Source organism: Mytilus trossulus, chromosome 8 (assembly GCF_036588685.1).
Source record: "Mytilus trossulus isolate FHL-02 chromosome 8, PNRI_Mtr1.1.1.hap1, whole genome shotgun sequence".
Lineage (NCBI taxonomy): Eukaryota > Metazoa > Mollusca > Bivalvia > Mytilida > Mytilidae > Mytilus > Mytilus trossulus.
This window is the reverse complement of record NC_086380.1, coordinates 34,418,982-34,443,967: the sequence shown is the minus strand read 5'-3', so window position 1 is coordinate 34,443,967 and position 24,986 is coordinate 34,418,982. Positions and strand designations below refer to the sequence as shown.

At 32.0% G+C, this 24,986-nt stretch overlaps 1 protein-coding gene across 2 annotated transcripts in view; it reads left to right on the top strand.

The window, feature by feature from the left end:
* The window catches only part of LOC134680877 (two pore channel protein 1-like), a 41,542-nt gene that overhangs the window by 11,866 nt on the left and 4,690 nt on the right, over positions 1-24,986 (top strand). For both annotated transcript variants that reach the window (XM_063540155.1, XM_063540156.1), the window contains exons 9-23: positions 211-327; positions 1,532-1,595; positions 8,457-8,566; positions 8,850-8,916; positions 9,276-9,320; positions 9,763-9,819; positions 12,057-12,134; positions 18,441-18,513; positions 19,538-19,642; positions 20,592-20,663; positions 21,397-21,486; positions 21,844-21,941; positions 22,687-22,733; positions 23,944-24,012; positions 24,841-24,931. In XM_063540155.1, coding sequence (XP_063396225.1) covers positions 211-327; positions 1,532-1,595; positions 8,457-8,566; positions 8,850-8,916; positions 9,276-9,320; positions 9,763-9,819; positions 12,057-12,134; positions 18,441-18,513; positions 19,538-19,642; positions 20,592-20,663; positions 21,397-21,486; positions 21,844-21,941; positions 22,687-22,733; positions 23,944-24,012; positions 24,841-24,931 — 1,183 coding nt within the window. The remainder of the gene's footprint in view (positions 1-210; positions 328-1,531; positions 1,596-8,456; positions 8,567-8,849; positions 8,917-9,275; positions 9,321-9,762; positions 9,820-12,056; positions 12,135-18,440; positions 18,514-19,537; positions 19,643-20,591; positions 20,664-21,396; positions 21,487-21,843; positions 21,942-22,686; positions 22,734-23,943; positions 24,013-24,840; positions 24,932-24,986) is intronic.

The window sequence follows — 24,986 nt, the reverse complement described above, 5'->3', positions numbered from 1 at the left end:
AAATATAGAACTTTAAAGCTTAAACACAAAGGTAATATCCTAAGATGGTGTTCTTCAAAACCTTTGAGTACACACCATTGCCTGTAAGGCTGAATATGTCATTCCTGTTATATTTTCCTTCATACAATAAAGGTAAAGATAAAGAAAAAGGGAGATTGATAATGTATACATTTCAATAGAAGTACATTTTCATATATTTTTATTTTTCAGTTTCTTGCCGTTGTATATGATACATTTTCAAATTTGGAAAAGACAAAAGTAAAGAAACTTTTTTTTCACAAGAGACTTGGTTGTCAACATGCCTTTAGGTTACTGGTAACTAAAGAGGTAAGTTTAAAAGTCTTAATGGGGCCTTGGCATCAAAGTGGTAGAAGTAGCTTATCTGTAGCCTGTCAACAATCAGGTTGTAATTTTCAAACCTCAAATGTGGTATAGGCGTTTTTCGGATAATCTCAATTGATTAGGGTTGTTAGTTATCCTTTATAAGGTAGTGGTTCTCTGAGGCTTTTAAGATACAAAACTTGTAGTCACTATATAATGAAATAGTGCTGAAAGTGGTATGGATTTTTTTAGAAAAAAGTTTGTTTCCAGTTTTTGGAGAAAAAAATAATTTGTTTTTGACCCTGAGAAAAAAATGTTTGTTTTACCCTCAGCTGCCACTATATGTTATGCTAAAATTGAAGGAAAAACATTGTTTTTGACTTGTCCCCCAAAAAAATAGATTATTTTTCACCAAAGGGCGAAAAAAAATCTTAGCCCCCCCTCAGAAAATTAAATGGTTGCTGCCTACTACCAGGAATGTTTATGACAAGGGCATGTAATTTGTTTCTTCTGTTTGTCTGTTCATACATTCATTTTTTTATCTAAAACGTCTAGCTAAAAATTGCAGCTATGAGTCCAACAACTAATTAGCCTTGATTGAAATTAGAAAGTATTGAAGAAGGGGTTGTTTTGATAGTAATTAATCATCATGACCTGAAATGTGTGGATGTTAAGGGCAAAAGGTTGGGTCAAAAAGATCGTGAATTATGTTAAAATGACTGAAAAAGCCTTGAAAACTAAAATTGAGATGACCATTTCATGCTTTGCCCAGCCGGACTTTTACCGGCCATTATACAAATGACCGGAATGTATGACAGTTTTGGAAGCCTGGTTGGGGGATATGGTAATGACCACTGGTGAATCTGTGTGTGGCTATACTTTTTGTCTTAAATTAATTTACAACCAAATCATTATTTATTGTATGCTATCAATTTTGTTGATTTTGTGATACACTATTGGCAAGCTACAAATTCAAACGTTCAACAAAATTCTAATTTGCAATAGGTTTGTACATATAGCAATACAACGCAGTCAACTGTCCATGATTTTACCTCAGTCCAATTAATGAATACACAGATACAGCATTTAAAGATTTGCCAATATGATTTCAGAAAGAAGTGAAGAAAATAGATATACAATATATGTATAATATGCAGAAAACATATGTTGTAAAAAGCCCTGACTTTAATACTGATGTTTTTTGTTGTAGGATAACAAGTCAATAAAATTGAAACATTTTCTTGGTATGATGAAACATCTACGACCAAAGAAAAGTAAGTAAAGGACAAAGTTAATTTTTTATACTGTATAATAGTAAAGTGGGTTGTGTCGATTTAAATCACTGAAAAAAAATATGTTTTCTGCAATCAACTGAATTACTGGTAGGCTGTTAATTTTTTGGTCTGAATTGTTCACATTTTATCAATCTGGTCACTATATATAATATGTTTTGCTTCTTGTTGAAGACTGTCAGTCAGGTTGACATGTAGGTGTAAGAATTTTTGATGAGCCTGCACCTTTGTCGCAGAAAGGTCATCAGGGATAGTGATCTGTCTGTCGCGGTGTTTACTAACTTCTTTATTTTAAGCTTTATATTTTAGAAGGTGGAAGATCTGGATGCTTCATACTTTGAAGATGCCTTATGCTATGAGGTTTCGGTTAGTCACATGTTCATTGTCCTTGACCTTATTTCATGGTTCAGGGACGACTTGAAAAAAGATAATATTTTTTGTAATGTTAATTTCTCTCTTATTATGAGTAATAGGATAGCTTTATTTGGTATGTGCGTATGTTGAAATATCCTAATGCCAGTCAGAAAGTAAATTTTTACTTGACCTCAACATCATTTCATGGATCAGTGAACAAGAGAAGGTTAAGTTTTGGTGGTCAAGTCCATATATCAGATACTTTAAGTAAAAGCTGTTGTATATTTGGTGCAAGTAAGGATTGTAAGATGTACATGTCAATCTGGCAGGTGTGATCTGACCATGACCTCATTTTCATGGTTCAAAAGTTTTTATACAACCTCAAAAAAAATTAAATTTTGGTAGTATATTGGTATCACGTTGTCGTCCTTGTCATCATCAGCGTCGTCCGAAGACAGATTTTTTCAGGAAAATAACTTTACCACAATGCTAAATACCATAAGTAGAAGGGTTGGATTTATTTAAAGGGTTATGGGGCAAAGAGGATTGGAATTATGGGCCAAAAACAAGTATTTTTCTAACCGGACAATAAGATGTGTGTAACTGTATGGATCTCTCTGACATTGTACCACAAGGTTCCATATAACAGAGAGGCTGGAATCAGTTTGGGGTTAATTTCACTGTACATTTAGGAATAAGGGGCCAAGAAAGGGCCAAAAAGAAGCATTTTTCTAGTTTACAGACAATAATTTGTGTTAAAGTGTATGGATCTCTCTGAAATTATACTGCAAGGTTTGTTACTACAAAGGAAAGGCTAGAATTAATTTTTGGGTTCTTGCCTCAAGTTTTTTTTTAATAAGTTGGATGTAAAAAAAGGGTACCAAATAAGCATTTTTGTAGTTTCCAGTCATTAACTTGTGTTAAAATATATAAATCTCTCTGAAATTATACCACAAGTTTCCATACTACAAAGGGATGGTAATTAGGGGTTATGGCTCAAATCATTTAGCAAAAGGGGCAAAAAAGTGGAAAAACAAGGGTTTTTCTGGTTAAAGGCAATTTAAACAATTTAAAAGCAATGTAAGGGATTCCATTTAAAGAATACTGTTATATATAGATATATATATAAAACTCGTCTAAACATCAACCCAACAATGTTAGATCTGTAAATTTGCTTTCACAATTTTTTTTTGTTCTTCCCTCGCCAGGATTTGAACCCATCCTACTGAGATATCTTGACACCAAATCGCCTGCACTGTAGCCATCCCGCTAGACCACACGACCACCTGGGCTTCAAAAATGAAGCTTTCGGTGGCTGAGTATTACCTTTCCATGTCATTTAATCTAGCGCCATACTACAGTACATAATATATAACGCATGGAGATGTCATTGTTTACATCATCATAAGTCTTGTCAGAAGACATTAGGTTTCTGGACAATAACTTTAGTAATATTAAAATGGATATCTATGAAATTTAAACACAAAGTGTCATCTGAGATTAACATCATTTTCATGGTTCAATTGTCAAAATTAAGTTTTCGAGTTTGATCTTTTTTTTCTAATATTAAATGCAAAAGGTCAACTATATTTGGTGTATGGATATATTTTATGATGTACATGTGAGTCTCCCAGGTTTTATTTGACCTTAACCTTGACCTCATTTTTACAGTTCATTGCTCAGTGTTAAGTTTAAGTGTTTTGGTCTGTTTGCTTTAACTATAAGCAATAGGTCAACTTCATTTGCTGTATGGAAGGATTGTAAGCTGTACATGTCTACCTGGCATGGTTCATCTTACATTGACTGGGAACATGTTAGTTATTAGTACTTTCAATTATGTGGAAAACAAAAGGGCCTGGAATGGTGTAATTTTAATCAACAACATTGGCCTATATAAGTTATATATAAAGATGCTTTCTTCTAGTCATGGTGGCTAACAAATTGGACCTCATTATTGTAGTAGTATAGATTTTCAAAATTATGGAGAGATCTAACACAGGATATGATCCCAAATTACTGATGACAGACTCAACTTAATTTATTTTTTTCTCTGTTTCTGTATGAAATTTAATAAATATAAATAACAAGTTGTTAGTAGTCTTGGTAGTAGTTCATGTAGCACAGTCAGGTAAAGTCATTGGACTCTCCCGTGTTTATTTTATCCAGAAGATAAATTGAATTTTGTCAAGTATTGGCCATCACAACTGAAACATGAAGACCCACAATGTTTCAAACAAATACATTTAGGACTCTCCAGTCCATTTCCGCCACTAAGTAGTACTTTAGAATCCTTTCCATCTTTTGATATGACTATTACTCTATTAGAGACAAAGTCTGCTACAATAATGTTACCATAAGTATCTATACAAAGTCCTCTTGGTCCTGATAAATCCTGTGTATATTGCCAGATCTGTTTACCTGATCTGTCAACACAGTTTATTACCTTATCTTCACAGTCACTATATATTATTCTGTCATTACAGTAAACAAGATTCAACAGGGCTGATTGGCACTGAACTTGTATTGACTTCAGTGTTTATCCTTCTAAGTCTATAATACGGATCTCATCATTACACAAACCTACAACAAGAGAATTATCGAATGATGATAATCCAAAGCATGTTTCGTCTAACTTGATAACTTTGGTAACTGTTTCATTCTCCATATTGAATATCTTAATGGCTTCCTCATCAGGATAAGTTATGGCAATAGTGTCCTGATTGATCTGTGTAACACTCCAGGCTTCACCAGATATAGGTAAATGTTTCTGAAGTTTGCCATCAGGAGTAAGTAGACTAACTTTGCTTCCAAATTCAACTATTATAAGTCTTCCATCAGTCAAACAAATGATATCACCTATCTGATTAATCATGTCGATGTTGATCTTTATCCTTTTCTCAATGTTCATGGTCATGTTGTTTATGTTTGATTGTTCTTGTGATTCTACTTGTGCTTCCCTCCTCACACTTGTTTCTTTATTCAAATCCATATCTGTTTTAACAACTACTAATTCTCCGAAGGATCCTAACTTTTTTATTATCTTTGCCACTTCATTGTTTTGCTCCATTTTGATGCTAAATTCTTTTGCCCTGTCGTCTTGTACCAGATCATCAGTGTATCGTTGACATTGATGTACTTGTTGTTCAATCTGACGTATACCTAGAAACGATTGCAGTTTTGAAGTGTGTGGTATGACTGTATGTAATTGGTCTTGCATTTTCTTTAAGATTTTCTGTTTCCCTTCAATTTTAGCTACTAAATTTCTTGCTTTTGATTTTTCCTGATTCAAGATCGTATCAGCTTCTTCGCATATCTTCTCTAGGTGGGTTAGATGTTTATCTACTTCATTTCGAATTTTCGTTATGAATTCTTTAATGCTTTCATATTCTTGATCTCCTCTTTTAATGTTTTGTGATTTGTTATTTACCATTGTATCCATGAGATGTAAGAGAGACTTTATATCTTTCTCTAAGGAATCTTTAGACTTTTCAATCTTGGTTTTCGCCACAATGCTAGCTAAACTTTTTATTCCCATACATTTTGAATGAGTATTTGTTATACATTCATCACAGCAAGGCATTATATGACTGGGGCAATACAAGTTAAGCTGTTGACCATGTTTGTCACATTCTGATAGCCTGGACAGATGGGTTATAACTTTTAATATCAATAGTCTTATGATCACGTGTTCCTTTGGATCTTTTGTGATGACCAGAACATGTTGAACATAATCCTTCATCACAGTTGCAACACCAGATGTCAGCTTTAGTGTTTACATTTCCTTCTGTACAAGGTCCACATAGTATTGGTTTACCGGATGCCATGACCTGAAAATATCCAATATAAAAAATATTTTGAATTTCCCCAGGGTCTTAATACTAATAGTGAATTGATGATGATTTTGTCTGTTAATTTACTTAGACAGTAGCTAAAAGACATAAAAATAAATGCATAAGTTAAGGGACAGAATTGACTTAAAATATTGATGGTTATGGAACTCCTTCTAGAGTTAAATGGATTTTTTCTAAATGGCTGAAAAGACTGACTCCATATATTTAGTATTGGCACTATTTTGGTTCTCAAATCATTAAAAACAAAATTGGATTCTGATTAAATTTTAGTAATGTCCCTTTTATGAACCTGACAATTTACAAGCCAACACTTTAATATTAGGAGTAAAACCAAATATAACAACATTCAACAATGAGCAAAACTCATACTACATATGTAAGTCAGCTAAAGAAATCCAGGAAATGACAAATGAAAAACAATTGACCTTTGAAAACTAACAACCTGATTTATGAACTAAACAATAAACAAAAAATTAATATATGATATACAACAAACTACAACCTCTGAATTACTGGCTCCTGACGAAGGACTGAGGGGGGATAGGAGGGGTCCTGATCCCGAAATCATGGGCTTATAAACACGAAATCCTGAGGTCCTGAATTTAAATAAAGTAAATCCTGTCGTCCCGAAATTCAAAAAAAAAAAAATCCAGGATCCCAAAAGGGTCAATCCTGAAATCCTGAGCTTAAAAACACCTGATCCCGGGTCCTGATAAAAGTCCTATCCCCCTGCGGACTGGCACATATAGAATGCTTCAATGGTTGTCTTTTGTTGCTGTATATTATATTTGTTTGTCATGCTATCACCCTGTTATGTTGGCCATTATATATGATTAAATACAGCAAAATTAATTTAGATACATAATTCTCAATCACAGGTAAAAGTGAGAGATTCCATAGTTGATAATAAGTTTGAATAAGAAGATGTGGTATGCATGCCAATGAGACAAATCTCCATCAAAGTCATTATGTATCAAAAGTAAACAATTATAGGTCAAGAAATATAAATCCAAATATGAAATAATTGTCACAAAATAAGGATGCCTAAAAGGTTTCATTGTTTTAAAGGGTATTCTTGGTATGTTGCCTAAAAATAGACTTGCTCTATTGGGTCTATTATTCAAGAAACACCTTTCTGCAGTTAATAACTTACAAAATGAAATACAATAACTAATAATATTACTAGATACCTCTTAATGTTGTTATGACAAAAGTTTAATTCTCTTTCACAGTTTCTTCAATGTCAACCAGCCAGGTACTACCGTACACCCTGGGATCAATGATCTAATCTTATGTCAATAAACATGTGACTGATTCAATTTATCAGTAAATACAAATGTACTTATTAATAAATGACATTGAAAATAGCTGACTAAGATAAAAGAAATTAAAAAGAAACTTTTTATACGGCTGCAAAAATTATTTTGGGGTTGGTAAAATGCTATGATGTTGTTTTCAGCTTCAATGTCGTCCGAAGACACATTTGGTTTCCAGAAAATAACTTTAACTTTAAAGTGATTTGATCTCTATGAAACTTAAATAAAGGTTCAATATCACAAATGGAAGGTTGGGATTGGTTTGTGGAGGTGATGGTCTCACTCGTTTTATTCGTTTAGGGATTATGGTTAATGAAAAGTCAAAACAAGCATTTTTCTAGAATTCAGGACAATAACTTGTGTACAAATATTTTGATTGGTCTGAAATTGTACCACAAGGTTCAATGCCACAAGAAGAAGATTGGGATTCATTTTTTTTTTTTGGGGGGTGGGGGGGGGAATAGTGGGTTGGTGGGTTATAAACAATTTTTCGTTTTTTTTTCATTTTTTTTTTTTGGTGGGGGGGGGGGGGTATTTTTTCCCCTCAAGATTTCAGAAATTGTCAATTTTCCATAGAAATATTGATGGTCACAATTTATTTTGCTAATTCTTTGTATAAAGTCTGAAAACAGGTTTACTACAGTATTGCACAAATGCAAGAAATCTTCATTAGAATATAAATTCCAATCATATTACCAATGTTAGTTCTTTGACTATATTTATTCTGTCACACAATATTGGTATCCAAGAAAAATAATGAATCCACAGTATATTTAATGCATAGATTAATTGTAAGATGTACATGTCTGTCTGGCATGGAACATTTGACCTTGACCTCATTTTCATGGTTCATTGGTTAATGATAGTTTACTGGTTAAGTCTCTTTCTTAGTAACTATAAGCAATAAGTCAACCATATTTGGTGTATCCAATGAATGTAAAATGTACATGATTTCCCTTTTGGTTTATCTGACCTTGACCTCAGTTTCTTATACCATGTTTAGCTTATGTTATAGATATAGCAAAAGCTTTATATTGAGAACTCAACATAATATCAATGGTTAGAAATATAGGCAAGACATTTTAGCGTGTGCACTGTTGTCCTATTGTAGGTTTCAGTTCTTTTAGGGTACTAAAGCTTCCTCCGACAATAAAACTTGACTGCAAGAGTGCTTATATTGGTGTTCAATACCAATGAAATCTGCCAAAATATGAAAGATGAACTCAAGCACTTTTGAAATTTTCAGATTAAATTTCCAAACCCTGTCCATAATTAGACTGGACTACTTGGCGCTTGCTAATCTTTTCCTCTTGTATTGACAGGTAGAAGAGATGGTTATTTAGTTTTTAAGATGTTAAACATGGGCACATCAGGAGCATTAACTTTGGAAGAATTTCATAAGATATATGAAGCTATAGACTTGCAGTGGATGGTAAATATGATACACTTTGTAGATATTATTTTGGCATATTTTTTGGTGAAAAGAGCTGCTGAACTTTTAGGGTCAGCATGTTTTTGTCAGTATTTACCTGAAGATTTAGTGCAATTGTTGTGTTAAAATTATTTTTATAACGTTTTATTGCATAATTAATTTTATGAAAAATTATCACATGTTCTTTATTACCAGCAAGTTAATAATTGTCTTTAATTTCTTTTCAAAAGGAAAGTAAGATATAAGAAATATAAAGCCTTTAATGATTATTTTTTCTTTTTAGTTAAAATCTGATGAAAACATTATCTGGTCATCACATTTCAAATATCCTTTCAACAGAATTTTTAGATGTAAGTATTTTATGTGTGTGTGTTATAAGTCAGTTTGAGTGCAACAGATAATTTCACAGTATTTTGAAGTCTTTTCTTAGGCTGGTAGCAACTGTATTTATATATTATCATGACAACATATTACACAAATGTCATTGTTTTTATTTTAAATGATATACTACACATTGTTTTATTTTGTAAACATACAAGACATTGTCTTATTTTATATAAATGTAATTGTATAATTTTTATAAACATGTTGCCTTGATTACTCACTGTGTTATGCTTATATACTTATAACATGTTTAAATATAGTACACATTGTTTTGTTTTAATATACATAAAAAATACACATGATTTTATTTATCTATTTATTACAGGTATACATAGTTTTGTAAAATGGAAATGGTTTAAAAGATTTATTTGTAAGTTGTCTTCACTCTTGTATAAAAATGACTCCAACAAGGTAAAAATTCTAAGGAACGATTTTGGAGGAGCCTATAAGGCAATCTTGTTTCCTGGAGTCTCATTTTACATGCAACCTTTGACAATGTTCAAAACTGTGACTTGAGTCACTTTAAATGTTATGTTGTGACCTCAAGAGGGCTTCCTACTGGAACGTTATAGAATTGTTCAGTGATTTTCTTTACACCTCTTTTACCAATAGTTTGGTTATATTTTCCAGATATTTAAAAGAATACTATAATAATATATAATGGAAAGTTAAGTTTTGACTTTTTCATACACAAGTATAAGGAATTGTTTTTTGAAATAACATTCAATTTATAGCATGTTAATGTGTTATCACTTTCTAACTTCTGATGTTGATGCAAGTTATCTATTTAATACATATTTTTTCTGTTTTAGATTTTGCAATAGCTACCAATTTCCTGATAATTTTAGTAGAAACTATTCAGATTTCAGGTAGGTATCATTGTTAGAACTTTGATTGACAATATACCAATTCAAGAAGCAATTATTCTAGGTGAAATAAATGGGAAGTTATTTTACATTATTCGGAAGATACACTATATATTTAATCCAAAAGTATTTACCCTTGTTTTCCTTGAGATCAATGAACTTGAACAACAGCAGTATTTTCATATCAATACAGATAAGTGAGACAACACTATATGATTTTATAAAATAGTTGAAATTGAGATTTTGAATCTGACTTTTCATGTGTTTAGTACTGTGTTATATTATTTGAGGAGGGATCCTGATCCCGAAATCCCTGACTTTAAAACATGAAACCCTGAGGTCCTGAATATAAAAAAAAAAAAATTCCCGCCATCCTGAAAGGAGTAGGTTCAGTAAGAGCCTATTTTGGCCCCAAAATATAGCAGTTTTACAAAATTGTTAAAATGTAAACTTTTAGTTTTTTATTGGATAGTAGTATGGTTCTTCTACATAAATATCGGCTGTTTTTGCCAATACAATGCACATGTTTTGTGTACTAGCACCATTAAGTCATGCTAAATTACTGAATTCTTACAATTCCAGCATTTTAGTTAAATTTTAGACGGTTTCCGTGTAAAATGAAATTGGCCGCATTCGTGTTCATCCAAAATATTGAAAAGTAGTTGTATTTGATGATAATACACAACATATATAAAGATTGAGGATGAACACGGATGCGGCCATTTTCATTTTTGACAAAAAACGTCTGAAAAGTGACATTGTTTTGCATATTTGGTAGATTTTTCATATTTTAGCTTGAATTGGATCGTTTTTAATGACTAAATGAGTTAAAATCTGTCACAAAAAATAATTGAATCAAATGAAATAGACACTTGAGTGGTTAAAAAGTGGTCAAAATCTTTGGTCAGATGAAACTGAAATTTGAGTCCAAAATCGGTCCTTACCGGACCTACTCCTTTGAAAAAAACAAATTCCCGGATCCCAAAAGTGTCAATCCTGAAATACCGAACTTAAAAACACCCGATCCCAGAGTTCTGATAAAGGCTTCCCCCCGCCCATTATTGACAAATGCCTTACATATCAAGGTATTGATCAGATAATATACATTCAGAAGTTATTGCATTTACTTGATACTACAATTTTTGAAAACTGATAAAACATTTTAGATTATTTTTTTTAATTTCTAGAAAAGCTTTATACAGATATTATCTCAGATTTCAGAATGAAGGTTCTCATTCATGGGATACTCATCCAGTCACATTACATAACTATTTGTATAATTAAGAACCTCACAATTTCCAACTTTTCAGTATTTTAAAAGTTGGGTCCAATTGGAAAAGGATTGAATCTGCTTGAATCCTTTTAATTTGTCATTTGCCTCTTCTATTTCTAATATTAATAAGGAGATATGGTATTTTTCATAGGGGGATCCAGGGGGGCTGGGGGTTGATTATATAGGAAATGACTGAAGCATGAAGGGAGAGGGCCCCCCTTATAAAAAGTTCTGGATCCACCATTGTAATGTTGCTTATAAGACACCCATCTACCAGAGAGTAAATAATGAGCATGTAATTGACTACTGTAAATTCAGAAATTATTGTGAGGTTTTTATTATTGCCAAAAATGCCACAGAGTTGTAAACGCAATAATTTAAACTTGCATTTTGAAATATTTGGTATGAATTAAAATAGTATTTTCTCAAAATCGCAATTAAAAAGTCTAAAATGACAAAATCACTATAATAAATGCACACAGTAGTTTCTGAATTAACAGTATATGGCACTGTACAGCCTCGACTATGAGCAAAACACATTCTGTGTAGTAACCTACAAATTGCACTGTCTGGACAAAGTGTAAATTAAATAAGAGAAACCCAAAGCCTGATTTGTGACAAAGCATTAAATATAGAAAGGCCTCACCATGGCAAAATGTGTAAGTGTTCAAACAAAACAAAAGAACAGCAGTCTGTTTTATATTTAGCCATATTTGGCACAACTTTTTGGAATTTTGAATCCTCAATGCTCTTTAACTTCGTACTTGTTTGGCTTTATAAATAGTTTGATATGAGCGTCATTGATGAGTCTTATGTAGACGAAACGCGCGTCAGTGTACTAAATTATAATCCTGGTACTTTTGATAACTAATTATGTTAGAAGCAATAAATGAAAAAGCACTAGCGTGGCAAATGTAAAACAAATTAAAAGAGATAACAAACAGCCTTAATTCTGTTTTATTTACAGTAACAATTGAGGCAGACCGACATAAGATAACAGACAGGGAAAACTGGGCATCTGTCGCATCAACAGTTTATGTTTGTAGTAAGTATATGTAAACAAAAATTGGTTGACCAGTCAAATACTGTATAACAGTTTATTTTAGCGTCTGGTTTTGTTTGTGATGTGAGTCTTACTTAGGCCAGATTTATCTTGTGAAATGCATTTTGAAAATGAGCTTTAATTATTCATGTAAAGTAAAATTCACAGTAAATATTCTTTGCTATAATAGCATAAATTAGAAAAACACGAAAATTAGTAGGGTGTCCAGTATCAAAAAAGACGTCTAGTTAACGAGTTTAAGTTAACGGATAACATACGGCTATATTTCTATCCAAACGATTGGAAAATCATTATATTTTTTAATCATGAATGTCGTCGTATGCTGCCGTGGTCACGTTTTTCAAAATTTTGTGGTTTCTCAGGGTACCCACAGATACCTCATCATACAGACCATCTTTAACACGAAAAATGAAATGATTGCTTTCTGTGTTATTTGTTCAAATGATACTTATCATTTAGCTTAAAAATTAAATTTATCATATAACGAAAGCTGAAAAGCTATTTTTTTAGCTGAAATTTACCACATTTTGAACAAAAGAAAATCTATTACGTGTCACTTTCACGGGATTTTTACTCTGATTGCATCAATAACACATGGTTCATATGTGCGCCAAATATCTTTTGTGTAATGTTAATAGGTGAGAAGAAAAAAGCAATATTAAACACAAATTTAGTGATAATTCTGCTTTGTTTCAAACACGCCTTTTCTCGTGCCGTTAATCGTTTTGTAGCTTACACTACTAGGTCATTAACTAGGACCATTGTTACTAATTTCATTTCTATTTCTTGCTTGTTGTATGGTCAAATTGTATATTTGGAATAGTCCAGTTAGTTTGAAGATCGTTGTTTTGTAATTGGAAATATTTTTTGTTGGTTTTTAAAGCAATTGCTTTCATGCCGTCGCGTATGGCCATCTTTGTGACCCAGATCAGAGACTCCGCCCAGATCAAGCCATAGTATTTTGTTAAACAGGCTCCTGGTCTGTCATTCTTAAACACCTATGTATGTTTTCTAATGCAATACATAGCTTGAAACTTTTGAAAAACGTTAATGGATTTAAGAAGTTTCAGCATACGTTCTTGTAGATGTATTTTTGTATTTAGGGGGACAACCGTTTGACTATCAAAAAACATAGACGTCCGAGTGAAAAAAATGCATTTTTATACCTGCGATTCCGTTTTCCGTTCGTACGATGTTTCAACAAAATATGGAATCATTTCAGTTGTTGATTTAGTATTGAAAATTTGACTGAATTATCTTTTATAATATACGGTTTTATATGTTTAATTGGTGTTTTTTTAAGAAAGAGGTCAGGTGCTCTTGTTCATTCATAAAATTGTCGTTCATTCATAAATTTATCGTAAAATCAAAATCACTACACAGGTTATCAGGTTATACGTAGTGTCAAATGTTTACCTGTAATCTAAAAATAGACAAAGTTAACTGACCTATTTTGTTGATTTGTTTGCGCAAATAATTTGGAGGAACGAAACCCTTGTTAAAAACACATAACAATAAGTTTGTTTTCCTTTTTTGTCATAACTCCGTAAGATTTATCGATCCCCTTACTAATGAAATGGACCCGTCCAAACGTGATAGATGCCAAGTCCAGATGAAGAGATATTTACAATTTGGAATTTTCTAGTTTCATAGATTAAAAAAAGGACATCCTTTTTGGATATCATATTCAAAACTGGGTATGCATGACAAATGATGAAACCATTATCCTCGTCTTTCCAATGGACGAGTCTACTACGTTTGTTGACCCTCGACGGTCCACCGTGTTTGCAATTTTATTTCACATGTTTTCGAAATATTGAAGATCATTTTCACAATGTTTCCTGAAAATTGGATAAATATCAAAGCAATGTAGAGCTGTTTGTTCTTGTTCGTATAATGACGATTTAATGTCATGTTTGTCTGTGATGGTCCCTCTTTTCGGGATTGCATGAGAATTATAGTTATCTCTACCGCATGAGGATGACACATATCAACTGAGCAATAATGTTTGGGACTTAGTTTTTAAGAAATGATGACAAAGTAACATTATGAAAATATTTTTAGTCAGCTGAAATATATATTTATTTTTTACATGTTTATGTCTTGTAAAATATTTTGTTTCTTTCCCGTTTTTCAACATTTGCGTCTGAAAGTTGAAATGTTTTAACTGAAGTGTTAAATTTAAATTAATTATGAAAATTAAATCAATAAAGGAAATAATGGCCCAGTTACAAACACTACTAGGGGATAATCCATAATAATTTCTCTTGGAGTTATATGTTTCAGCACATGTATATTTGACCCCAACTTTAGCGAATCCGGGTCCGTTCGCGCCCATTCACGTTCGCACCCACTCATGTTTGCCCCCTTTCACTTTCGCACCCCACATGTTCGCACCCAAAGTCCGTTCGCACCCTACATGTTCGCGCCCAATTTTAATTGGTTTTGTGTTTAATAACTTTGTAATCAAGTTTTGGCAAGTAGTATTCTTAAAAGTATAATTGATTTCATTGTCTCGAAATAAATCGAGACAGCATTTTTATGTGTTGAATAAATCTTAATCATGTTTTTGAGAGTGTATTGTTAAAGAAAATAAATTATTCCTTTCTAATTAAAGTGGGATTCTGTCAACGTTTTTTATCATGTTTTGGTTTATATTATAGTGTATTGCTATATTTTATTATTTAATTAATTCAGATCAAAGGGAACAAGCTGCTAAAAACAATTATCTTTTGTGTTTTTCATTTAAAATATTTAATCTTTTACTCAGTATTCACATTCAGTATTTACATCAAACCAATTAAAACAAAAATCATGATTTTCCAATTATTCAACTGGAATTTGAATTAAAATTGGGCGCGAACGTGTAGAGTGCGAACGGACCTTGGGTGCGAACGTGAGAGGTGCGAACGTGTAAGGTGCGAAAGTATATTGGGCGCGAACGGACCTGATACCAACTTTAGCCTGGCAAACGTGTTGTCTCCTTGTGAAATATAAAACATATTAAAAATGACTTTCTGCTAAAGTCTTTAATTGATATAAAGTTAAAACCTTCTTAATTCTCACTAGACAACACTCCTGTCATGTTTAATTCTTAAATATATGTGGATGAAAAAAAAGTCCCCAAAACATAAACATGGCAGCAATTGCTTTTACAGCCTTTCAGGCTTTGATTATACCTTTAATTAAAGTTTTCTTATAATTGTAATATACAAATCAAATCCTTCGATCACGTTTCAGACCCGGAATATGGCACACATTTACAGTCCTGTTAAACTATGCTCATCATGCCAGAAACGAATTAGACATGAAAAACAATGGGATAAGTGTGTTATATGTCAGTGTTTTTCTACTGAATTGCTTATTAATAAGCGAGGAATAAGCACAAACAAAAGCTTTATCCAGGCTATGGAAGCAAGGAAAGATTTGAGTTTATTGTATGATGCTTCAGACCTAGACCATTTTCGTACTGATGATTACAAAATGTTGTAACATCATTCTTGCTACAAATCTTAAACTAGCAGACACAACTGAAGTTTTTTTTAAAAAGCTGAATCAAGTTCTTGTCCGTCTGTTAGCATCATGATAGATCAACAGTTACTATGATACACGATGAAGTCATATTCTAGCACTTCCAAGGACCCTAAATCAGCACAGAAAGAGTATTTAGGTTTTACGAATTATGTTTTACGCCCGATGTAGTAGATACTCGCATGATTTTATATAATTAGGCATGCTATTCATGAAGACAAAGAGATAGGTTGGAAAGGAATCAAGGGTAGGATAATAAGAAAGTCACAAGATATATATGGTATAATCTTGTGCGTTCCTTACATCCACTCCATGCAGCATACACAGGAGCTATGGTTTCAAACAGACACTATAACTTGTATATGAGATTTTTGCATCTATATAGATATAGGAAGATGTGGTGTGGGTGCCAATGAGACAACTCTTCATCCAAATAACAATTTAAAAAGTTTAAAAAATGACATCATAGGTCAATGTACGGCCTTCAACACGGAACCTTGGCTCACACCGAACAACAAGCTATAAAGGGCCCAAAAATTACCAGTGTAAAACCATTCAAACGGGAAAACCAACGGTCTAATCGATATAAAAAAACACGTATAAATTACATAAACAAACGACCACTACTGTATACCTGTCCACGAAATATGTAATAATCTCGGGTTTGCCATCTGTAACTTTCTACCATGCTGTTACATGATGCGATACAACGTATTGGACCCTGTTTATGATCAGTAAGCGCACTGTTTTTTAGTCTTTAAGGACAGCCCAGATGATTTTACCGATTTGTCAATCCTTTCTTATTGTGGCTTCGCTGAACCTATAGATGCAGATCGAGATCTTGTTGTCAGGTTGAATGATCTCAAGTCAAAACTAAAAATAGATCACTGTGACCTAAACAATTTGAGCGTAAAATTGGCTATAATTTAAAATTTCTCCCTTGTCTTACTTGCGAATCTACTTTTAAACAATATGTAATAAGAGTTTCACTCCAGACGTAAATTCGATGTCTTCCCATGTAGAAGAACTACCTTAACATTCTCTTCTTCAGAACTGACAATGACTTGTTCCTTTCTATCTCAAAGGTCATATGTCATCTGAATTGCTGCAAGATTTAGTTTCTACTTGTAAGGGGAATTCTGTGTTTTCAAAGGGTTGCATTTGCTTCGAACAAAATCTTTCATGTATATATGTATGCCCATGTCAGGCAAATGACATATGTCAAAATGTAAATACTCGTGTGGTTGTAGTTAGACACATTGATGACGACAAAGATAACGATTTATAAGATTTCTTTTTTCTGTATGAGTATCTTATAAATCATTGTTAGCTATCGAATGAAAAAAACGCAGTCAATAATATTTTCTAAATAATAAAGAAAACATCTACTCAATTTTGAAATCGTGGGAAATATAATAATAATCTATCTAGTGGGGAAAGATATGTATTAAAACAAATGATAATAAAAAAACCTACTACAATGTATATGTTCTTTGACGTTGGTCGGGGAACTACAGGAGACCATAGAATGTAGTGTAGGTAAAACTAGCCATGATCATAATTTTCTGTTTGCATTTCTTTTTCGTGTTTTTGCCATACTGAAGTCTTCATTTTATAAGTTTTTAATGTTCCTTTGGTTTCTCACGCCTATTGTGTTTGCAATTGTTTGTAAAATACATCGGTGCTGTATATAACCCTCTCCCTTATTATATTTTTGGAATACTTATAAACATTATAGCCAATTGTTGCTCATTTGGTCATCTGTGTATGTAGGATAGGGTGTTTTACCTGTTTCTAATCACATGTTTTGTTGTCAAAACTTTTACCCTCCCCCTTTTTCTCTGTTTGCAGTAATTTGTACTTCTTAAAGCAAAGCTATACATAGAGCTTTATATTCAACCAAATTCGACATTAATTTCGAAACAAATCATTTATGTATACTCTTTAACACCCAATAACAGAAAGTTGATTTTTTCCTAGAAATTGACGAACACCTTACTATCAAAAGACGTGAAAATCACAATTATTTTTTCGACAAATAATTAAAGTTAAGATCTTAAAAACATCTTTAGATGGTACTTGTACCGAATTGAATACAAAAAAATCAAATTTAGAAATTTAAATAGGTCAAGGTCACCTCTTTTTAACAGCTTATTGAAAATTTCAAATTTGCACTCTATATGCCAAAAAGTCAGTCTAAAGTCATTTTTGGCGATAAAAATATAAAACAAGTTCTACATGTAGATACAAAAGATATTTTTCTATAAATTGATTGTTTTTATTTTGCTCAAAACGCATATTTGTAGGAGAAACAAACTATCTAAATGTGACTGTGCATTTTTCTTGATTTTTTGCTTTGACCTTTGACCCTGATTTTAAAAAAAACGTGACCACGGCAGACAACGACGACAACGCTATTTCGATGAGGCTTGTTCTCCTCTTTCCAATGATATAAAATATAGCCGTATGTTATTCCGTTAAGGCAAATCGATAAAATTTGTTGATTGGGCACCCTACTAAATAGCCAGATATACAGTATTCCTGAAGTTAAAATCAAAACTGTTTTATTTCCTATAAAATGATAAACAAACCATGAGAAATCAAAATATTAAACTATCTTTATTTTTGATCACTATAAAAAAATATAGTGCTATATTTGCTTTCAGCAGCTTGACAAAAAAATTCCATAAAACAGTTGAAATTCAGAATGACAATAAGAGAAATATTTATGCAGTGTAAATTTTCATTTGTTTTCAGTATATATAGTAGAAGCAATATTGAAGATACTAGGAAAGGGACCAGCTGTTTATTTCACCAGTGGATGGGATTTGTAAGTTATACACTATTGTTCTTTATAGTGTGGTTGAATATTCTCATTTGGATTCTGAATGGATCACAAATATTCATTATAAAAATAACTTATTTTAGATTTCAGATTTTGAAAAATAATCAACAAAGTGGAGAACAAATTATATATAATAGTGTATGGATTTACATACACCACATGGGGGGGACTATCACTGTTGTTTGGATTTTAAGATTCTTAGATTGTATCCTTTTAGTACATTTAATTTGAATGTACATAAAGTAGAAAATGCAAAAACAGCTTAATTTTTTATTGTTTTCGCTTTCTTTTGATTCATATTGATGACAACAGTTTTGTTTTTGAATGAAACAAGAGTACCCAGAGAGAACCATTACCATCAGGCACTGGCAATACACCTTATCGCTATTTGTCCGCCATTACTGGATATCACACAGGTTCATGTAAAGTTTTGACGTCATAAAACAAAATATCTGACGCCACAATGGAAAAGTGATTGTTGTATTCGTCAAAAGTTCAAGCAGCCAGGTCAGCCGGGATTAGCGATAAGGTGCATCTTTGTGAGTTAATATCAGAGGCATACGCATCTGGTTCAAACAGGCTATTGATCGCAGTTGATGATCTTTTTTTTACCACCTGACCAACAAGGCCTCAGAAGTGAAAATGTGACAACTCCCTAAACATATTCTTGAATAACAATTTTAAAATTGGCCATCTAGTACAAAAAAGTAATTGTTTATAATGTGCTGAACAATAGTTTTGACCCTTTTCTATACATAGATTTAACATACTGTAAATTCAGAAATTATTGCGAGCATTTATTATTGCGATTTTGTAATTTTAGACTTAAATGCGATTTTAATTTTTACGATTTTGAGAAAAATCCTGTTAAATTTATATAAATATTTCAAAATGCGAGTTTAAATTATTGCGTCTACAACTCAGTCGCATTTTTCGCAATAATAAAAACCTCGCAGTTTCTGAATTTACATAGTATTTTTCATTAAATCCCGTAATTTTGTATTTTCAGATTTGATTTTGTGGTAACGGGCACATCTGTGATAGGACTTCTGGGAGAATTCTTTGATGACTCATTTTATTTCATTATAGTCCTCAGACCATTCAAATTATTGAGGTAAGCTTCTACAAAAATATACAGTACAAACTTTCTCACATTAGTATCATGATGATTCATTTCTGTCAGTCATTCAAAATGCTAGGCAAAGTAGCTTAATTTTTTTATTTAAAACATGTGTATGTCAGAAGTTCTGTGAATTATTTTTTCATCATCATTTGGCTCAGAGTCAATTTAACTATCATAGAAAATATTTTATTATTGCTATTTTATTAAATCCTTTGATCTTACTGGATGATTTCTTTTCTCAGCAGTAGAGTAAAATGAAAAATTATCGCTAGAAATTAAGTGCAGCTGTGCCCATTGTCAATGAAATTAACAACATCATCATAGGTAAAATAGCAATAAACAGATTATCATTGGTCGTTTTAACTGGATTGCTTTTCTCACTTTTGCCGTATAGGCTCTAACAAGAAAATCAATCTCTTTGAGACGATCAACAATAATCTATAATTATTGATATACTTATGCTTAAAGTTTAACTTTTCTGAAGATTCTGTTAAAGTTTAGTCCAAGGTTAGATATTATGTTAACAAGGTAAAATAGCAAACATGACATATTATCTTTATTCAGATGGATTGATATGTCTATAGTAATAAACTATTCAGAAGGAGTACATTCAATATCAATTTTTTTTCTGTGGACACAGGAGTTCATTCAAAACTCTCCCAACATACTGCATTTTAACTTAAACCATTGGAAAAGCATTTTATTCACATAACAGGGAGAACAGGACTACAAATACAAACGACAATTTATTGTGAAAAATCGTAATATCGCAATGCATCATCATTGACTGCAGTTGTGTGAAGTATTTATATATAATTTGTCACTAAAAAGTAGTCATTTCCCCCTTCATAAAAATATATGTCAAAATATTACAAGAAATAGAAATACATACACACTGTTTATTCATTAATGTATGCTTATGATAAGATTTTGTTTGTAGATTATTTAAAGTAAAGGAGAGATACAGAGATGTACTTGGTACTTTGTTTGTTTTATTTACCAGATTGATAAGGTATACAGTTTGATCATTTTAAATTACTACCTATAACCTCTGATTTGAAAAAAAAATCCTCTATTCTTGTCTTGGAAATAATTAAAATTAAAAAAATCTTTTTGGTTATCTCAATACTTTCAGATCCAGAACTACATGTATTTAACAATAACATGATAAGGTTGTTCATTTGAAAAGGTTCTATCAAACCATTATCAAATATTCCTTTACATCATTGACTGATTAGAAGCAAGTTGTTATTAGTCCCTTTAGATAATAAATATATTTCAAGTAGATATGTATAGATTCTTACACTGCAACAAGTGTATTTGCCAAGAAAAGATATTTCACTAGTGAGGAGAAATATTTTTCTCACACTGCTCAGGAAATGTTTAAATAGTACAAAAATTAAGAAAGTTTAATTTAAACTTAAATACACATACACACACATATTCATACCAATTATTTAACATTTCAAATTAACAAATGAGCTATGTTGGTAGACATTGACCTTTTGCAAGTGCACAAATACATGGCATGTATAAATCTGTGATTGATTTTCAAACATTCTAATATGAAATAATAGATGAATTTTGGTCCATTGTGAAGGGTTCTCATATCAACTAATTTTTAAACGGTTACAGAATTTGCATATAGATTTTTAAAACCTGAATATAACTTGACAGATGTATTAATATTCATTTGTATTTCTATCAAAAATAAATACTTAAATATTGATGTGTTTTTCTTTCAGTCTTGCCATTGTGATAATTCTAGTGTATTATTTCTTTGCCATCATTGGAATGGAGATGTTTCTACACACAAATCTACGTAACTGCTGCAAGTAAGTCTATAATGTATTGTAGAATGTAACCTTTGCCGTTTTATTTTCAAGGTTGTTTTTTTTGTGCAATATAAATGTCATGAAACTTGTATACTTTTCTGCATTTTTTCCCATTGCACTTACAGCCATCCATAATCTGCTTTTTATTCCACATTTATTATGCCCAATTTATGGGCATTATGTTTTCTTGTCTGTGCCTCTGTTTGTTTGTCTGTCCCTGGCCATATATGTTGATGAATTTAGATTCTGATATAAGTACAGTGAATTTATTGAAGCACACAATTGTGCTTTATGTTTTGACCATGCCAATATATGTGTAGTAGACTTTAAGCAAATGAACACATTTAATTATTACAGAAATACAAGTGTAGAAGCTTATTACAAACACAGTAATGACTCAACGAATCAGATGTATTATTACCTCAACAACTTTGACAATATTTTAGAATCAGGAGGTATGTTATATGTAGTTACATTTAAGCAAAAAGACATTATGAGGAGGATGACACATTTTTGGAATGTCAGATGTTGGGTGGAAAAAATGTGTAGTGGAGAAAAAATACAAAACAGTGCAGGATTTGGGAAATCAGCACCCCATTTTACCCACTTCAGGCATTTATGCAGCAAAACTTTCAACACACCACAATATCAAAGTATTAAAAAGAATGAAAGCATTAATTAAAGAAGTTACTATTTCGAAAGTAGTAAGCTACAATCTTATGTCAACATGTGATGTAAGATTAATCCTTGACTTAAAAAATGAGAATGGAAATGTGAATGTGTCAAAGAGACAATAACCCAACCAAAGGGGAAAAAACAGACGAAGGCCACCAATGGGTCTTCAACACAACAAGATAATCCCACACCTGAAGGGGGCGTCAACTGGCACCTAAACAAAGATGCCAGAGACTCCTGATTTGGGACAGGCTCAAAACAGCGCTGGGGTTAAACATGTTTTTTGAGATCTGAACCCTTCACCTATATCTCTAGCTAATGTAGATGAAGGTTTATTAGAGAGATATTTGAACATATTAAATCCTGTATGTTTTAATTCACATTTATCTTGGTCAATGAGGCTTCCTCTAAATTCTTTGACAAATGAATGTACATGAAGGATGCATTAAACTCCATTTCATGTAAATAAACATCTACAAGATAACAAATATTTGATAATGTGAAGTAAATATTTATTATTTTCAGTAACTTTATTTGAACTGACTGTTGTCAATAACTGGTTTATAATAATGGTGAGTAGATATTCTTATGTTAGATTATTATAATATAAAAAAGAAGATGTGGTATGATTGCCAATGAGGCAACTATCCACAAAAGACAAAAATGACACCGACATTAACAACTATAGGTCACCATACAGCCTTCAACAATGAGCAAAGCCTGTACCGCATAGTCAGCTATAAAGGGCCCTGTTTAAACAATGTAAAACAATTCAAACGAGAAAACTAATGGCCTTATTTATGTAAAAAAATGAACGAAAAACAAATATGTAACACATAAACAAATGACAACCACTGAATTTACAGGCTCCTGACTTGGGACAGGCACATACACAAATAATGTGGTGGGGTTAAACATGTTAGCAGGATCCCAAACCTTCCCCTAACCTGGGACAGTGGTATAACAGTACAACATAGGAACGAACTATAAAAATCAGTTGAAAAAGGCTAAACTTATCAGATGGACAAAAATACAAGTGGACGTGGCCAGTTAATAATGTTTGTTCGTCTCAATTCAGTCTGTACTATCAATAACCTTTAAAATAAAAGATAGGTTTTGATATTGAAAAAAAGTCAATTGGATTTGTGATTCCTTTATCAGAAGTTGCTTTTTAAATTCCAATTGCATTATTTTATGCAGCTTTTCATATCATTACGGTACATGAATTTATATCATATTTTTGTCCATTTATATATTTTCAGTAAAAAGACTAAATACATTTGAAGGAAAGTCATAGTTAGAGTAGAGTTTTTGTTCAGTTGACCCATTCATTATTTCAATTTTCTTTTACGCTAACAGCTGTTTTTTTTATTTTGTACATAGCTCTGATTTAAATTTAATTCACTTTGTGTATTATTTTGGTTAAGAAGACTTTAGGCATGAGTGATAGGAAAATCTCAAAAATCAAATTTAATCAACATTCAAAAACATATGGTAGATAGACATTTATGTTAGGCAAGACTGTTTATTTTAGGCTTAATTTCTGTGAAAAGTCCTCCTAAAAAGTTATTGCCATTGAACTTCTATCAATAGTAGATATAATATTATATATCTTGAGAACTAGTTTTATTAAGATGATATATATACACCTGAGCTAGTTCTTTTTGTTACAAATACTGTTGGACAGCACAAATACATGCACACACACACACAATTAAACATCAAATTGATGCCTTCTATTTAAGATTATGGAAATATTTATGATGCTTTTCCCTTTTACAGGAAGGTTATGCTCATCATGTAGGAGAGTGGAGTAGAGTTTATTTCATGTTGTTTTATATTGTTATGATGGTAAGTAACAATGAATAAATAAGATGTGGAATTTATGTCAATGAGACAGCAACCCAACTATAGGATTAACCAGTAGACATCTGAAGGACAATATATAGTACTCAACAATGTCCATAAGTCTAAACAGTCTTGTACATTTAGAAAGTATTGGAAGGATTTGTATGCCCCACCTACGATAGTAGAGGGGCATTATGTTTTCTGGTGTGTGCATCGGTCTGTTTGTTTGTCTGTCTGTTGGTGCTTCTGTCCGTCCGTCTGTCTGTCCCGCTTCAGGTTAAAGTTTTTGGTCAAGGTAGGTTTTGATGAAGTTGAAGTCCAATCAACTTGAAACTTAGTACACATGTTCCCTATGGTATGATCTTTCTAATTTTAATGCCAAATTAGATTTTCTACCCAATTTCACGGTCCATTGAACATGGAAAATTATAGTGCGAGTGGGGCATCTGTGTACTTTCGACACATTCTTGTTATCAATGGGAATAATGAGACTACTTGAATATCCCAATGATAAGGACTCTCATTATGATATCAAATATTTATATTTGTATGTAGCTTTTCCTTTTATATAATGAGTCGCAATAATTAAACACACTTTTTTGTCCGTTCTTCAAAAATCATAAGTCTAAAAAAAAGTGATGACCATCAAGACATTGAGGTATGACACAAGACACCCACAGACAGGATTCTTGACTGAGGATGTGCACATGAATTATAGTGATACCTATATGCATTTTGAACATGAATTCATAAGGTTTATCTTGTCCCAATGTAGGTATTTGACTGGTCTGTATAAACTATTTTAAAGGAGAGTTTTTTTTTACATTTCAGGTAGTAATGAACATTGTAGTAGCGTTTATTTTAGAACAATTCCTGTTTAGAATGCAGTATAACAGAAAAATGGAGGTCAAAGATATTGAAGGTAAGTAAGATTTGAATAAAAGTCCAAAATTTAGATTTTCTAGAGATTATATGAG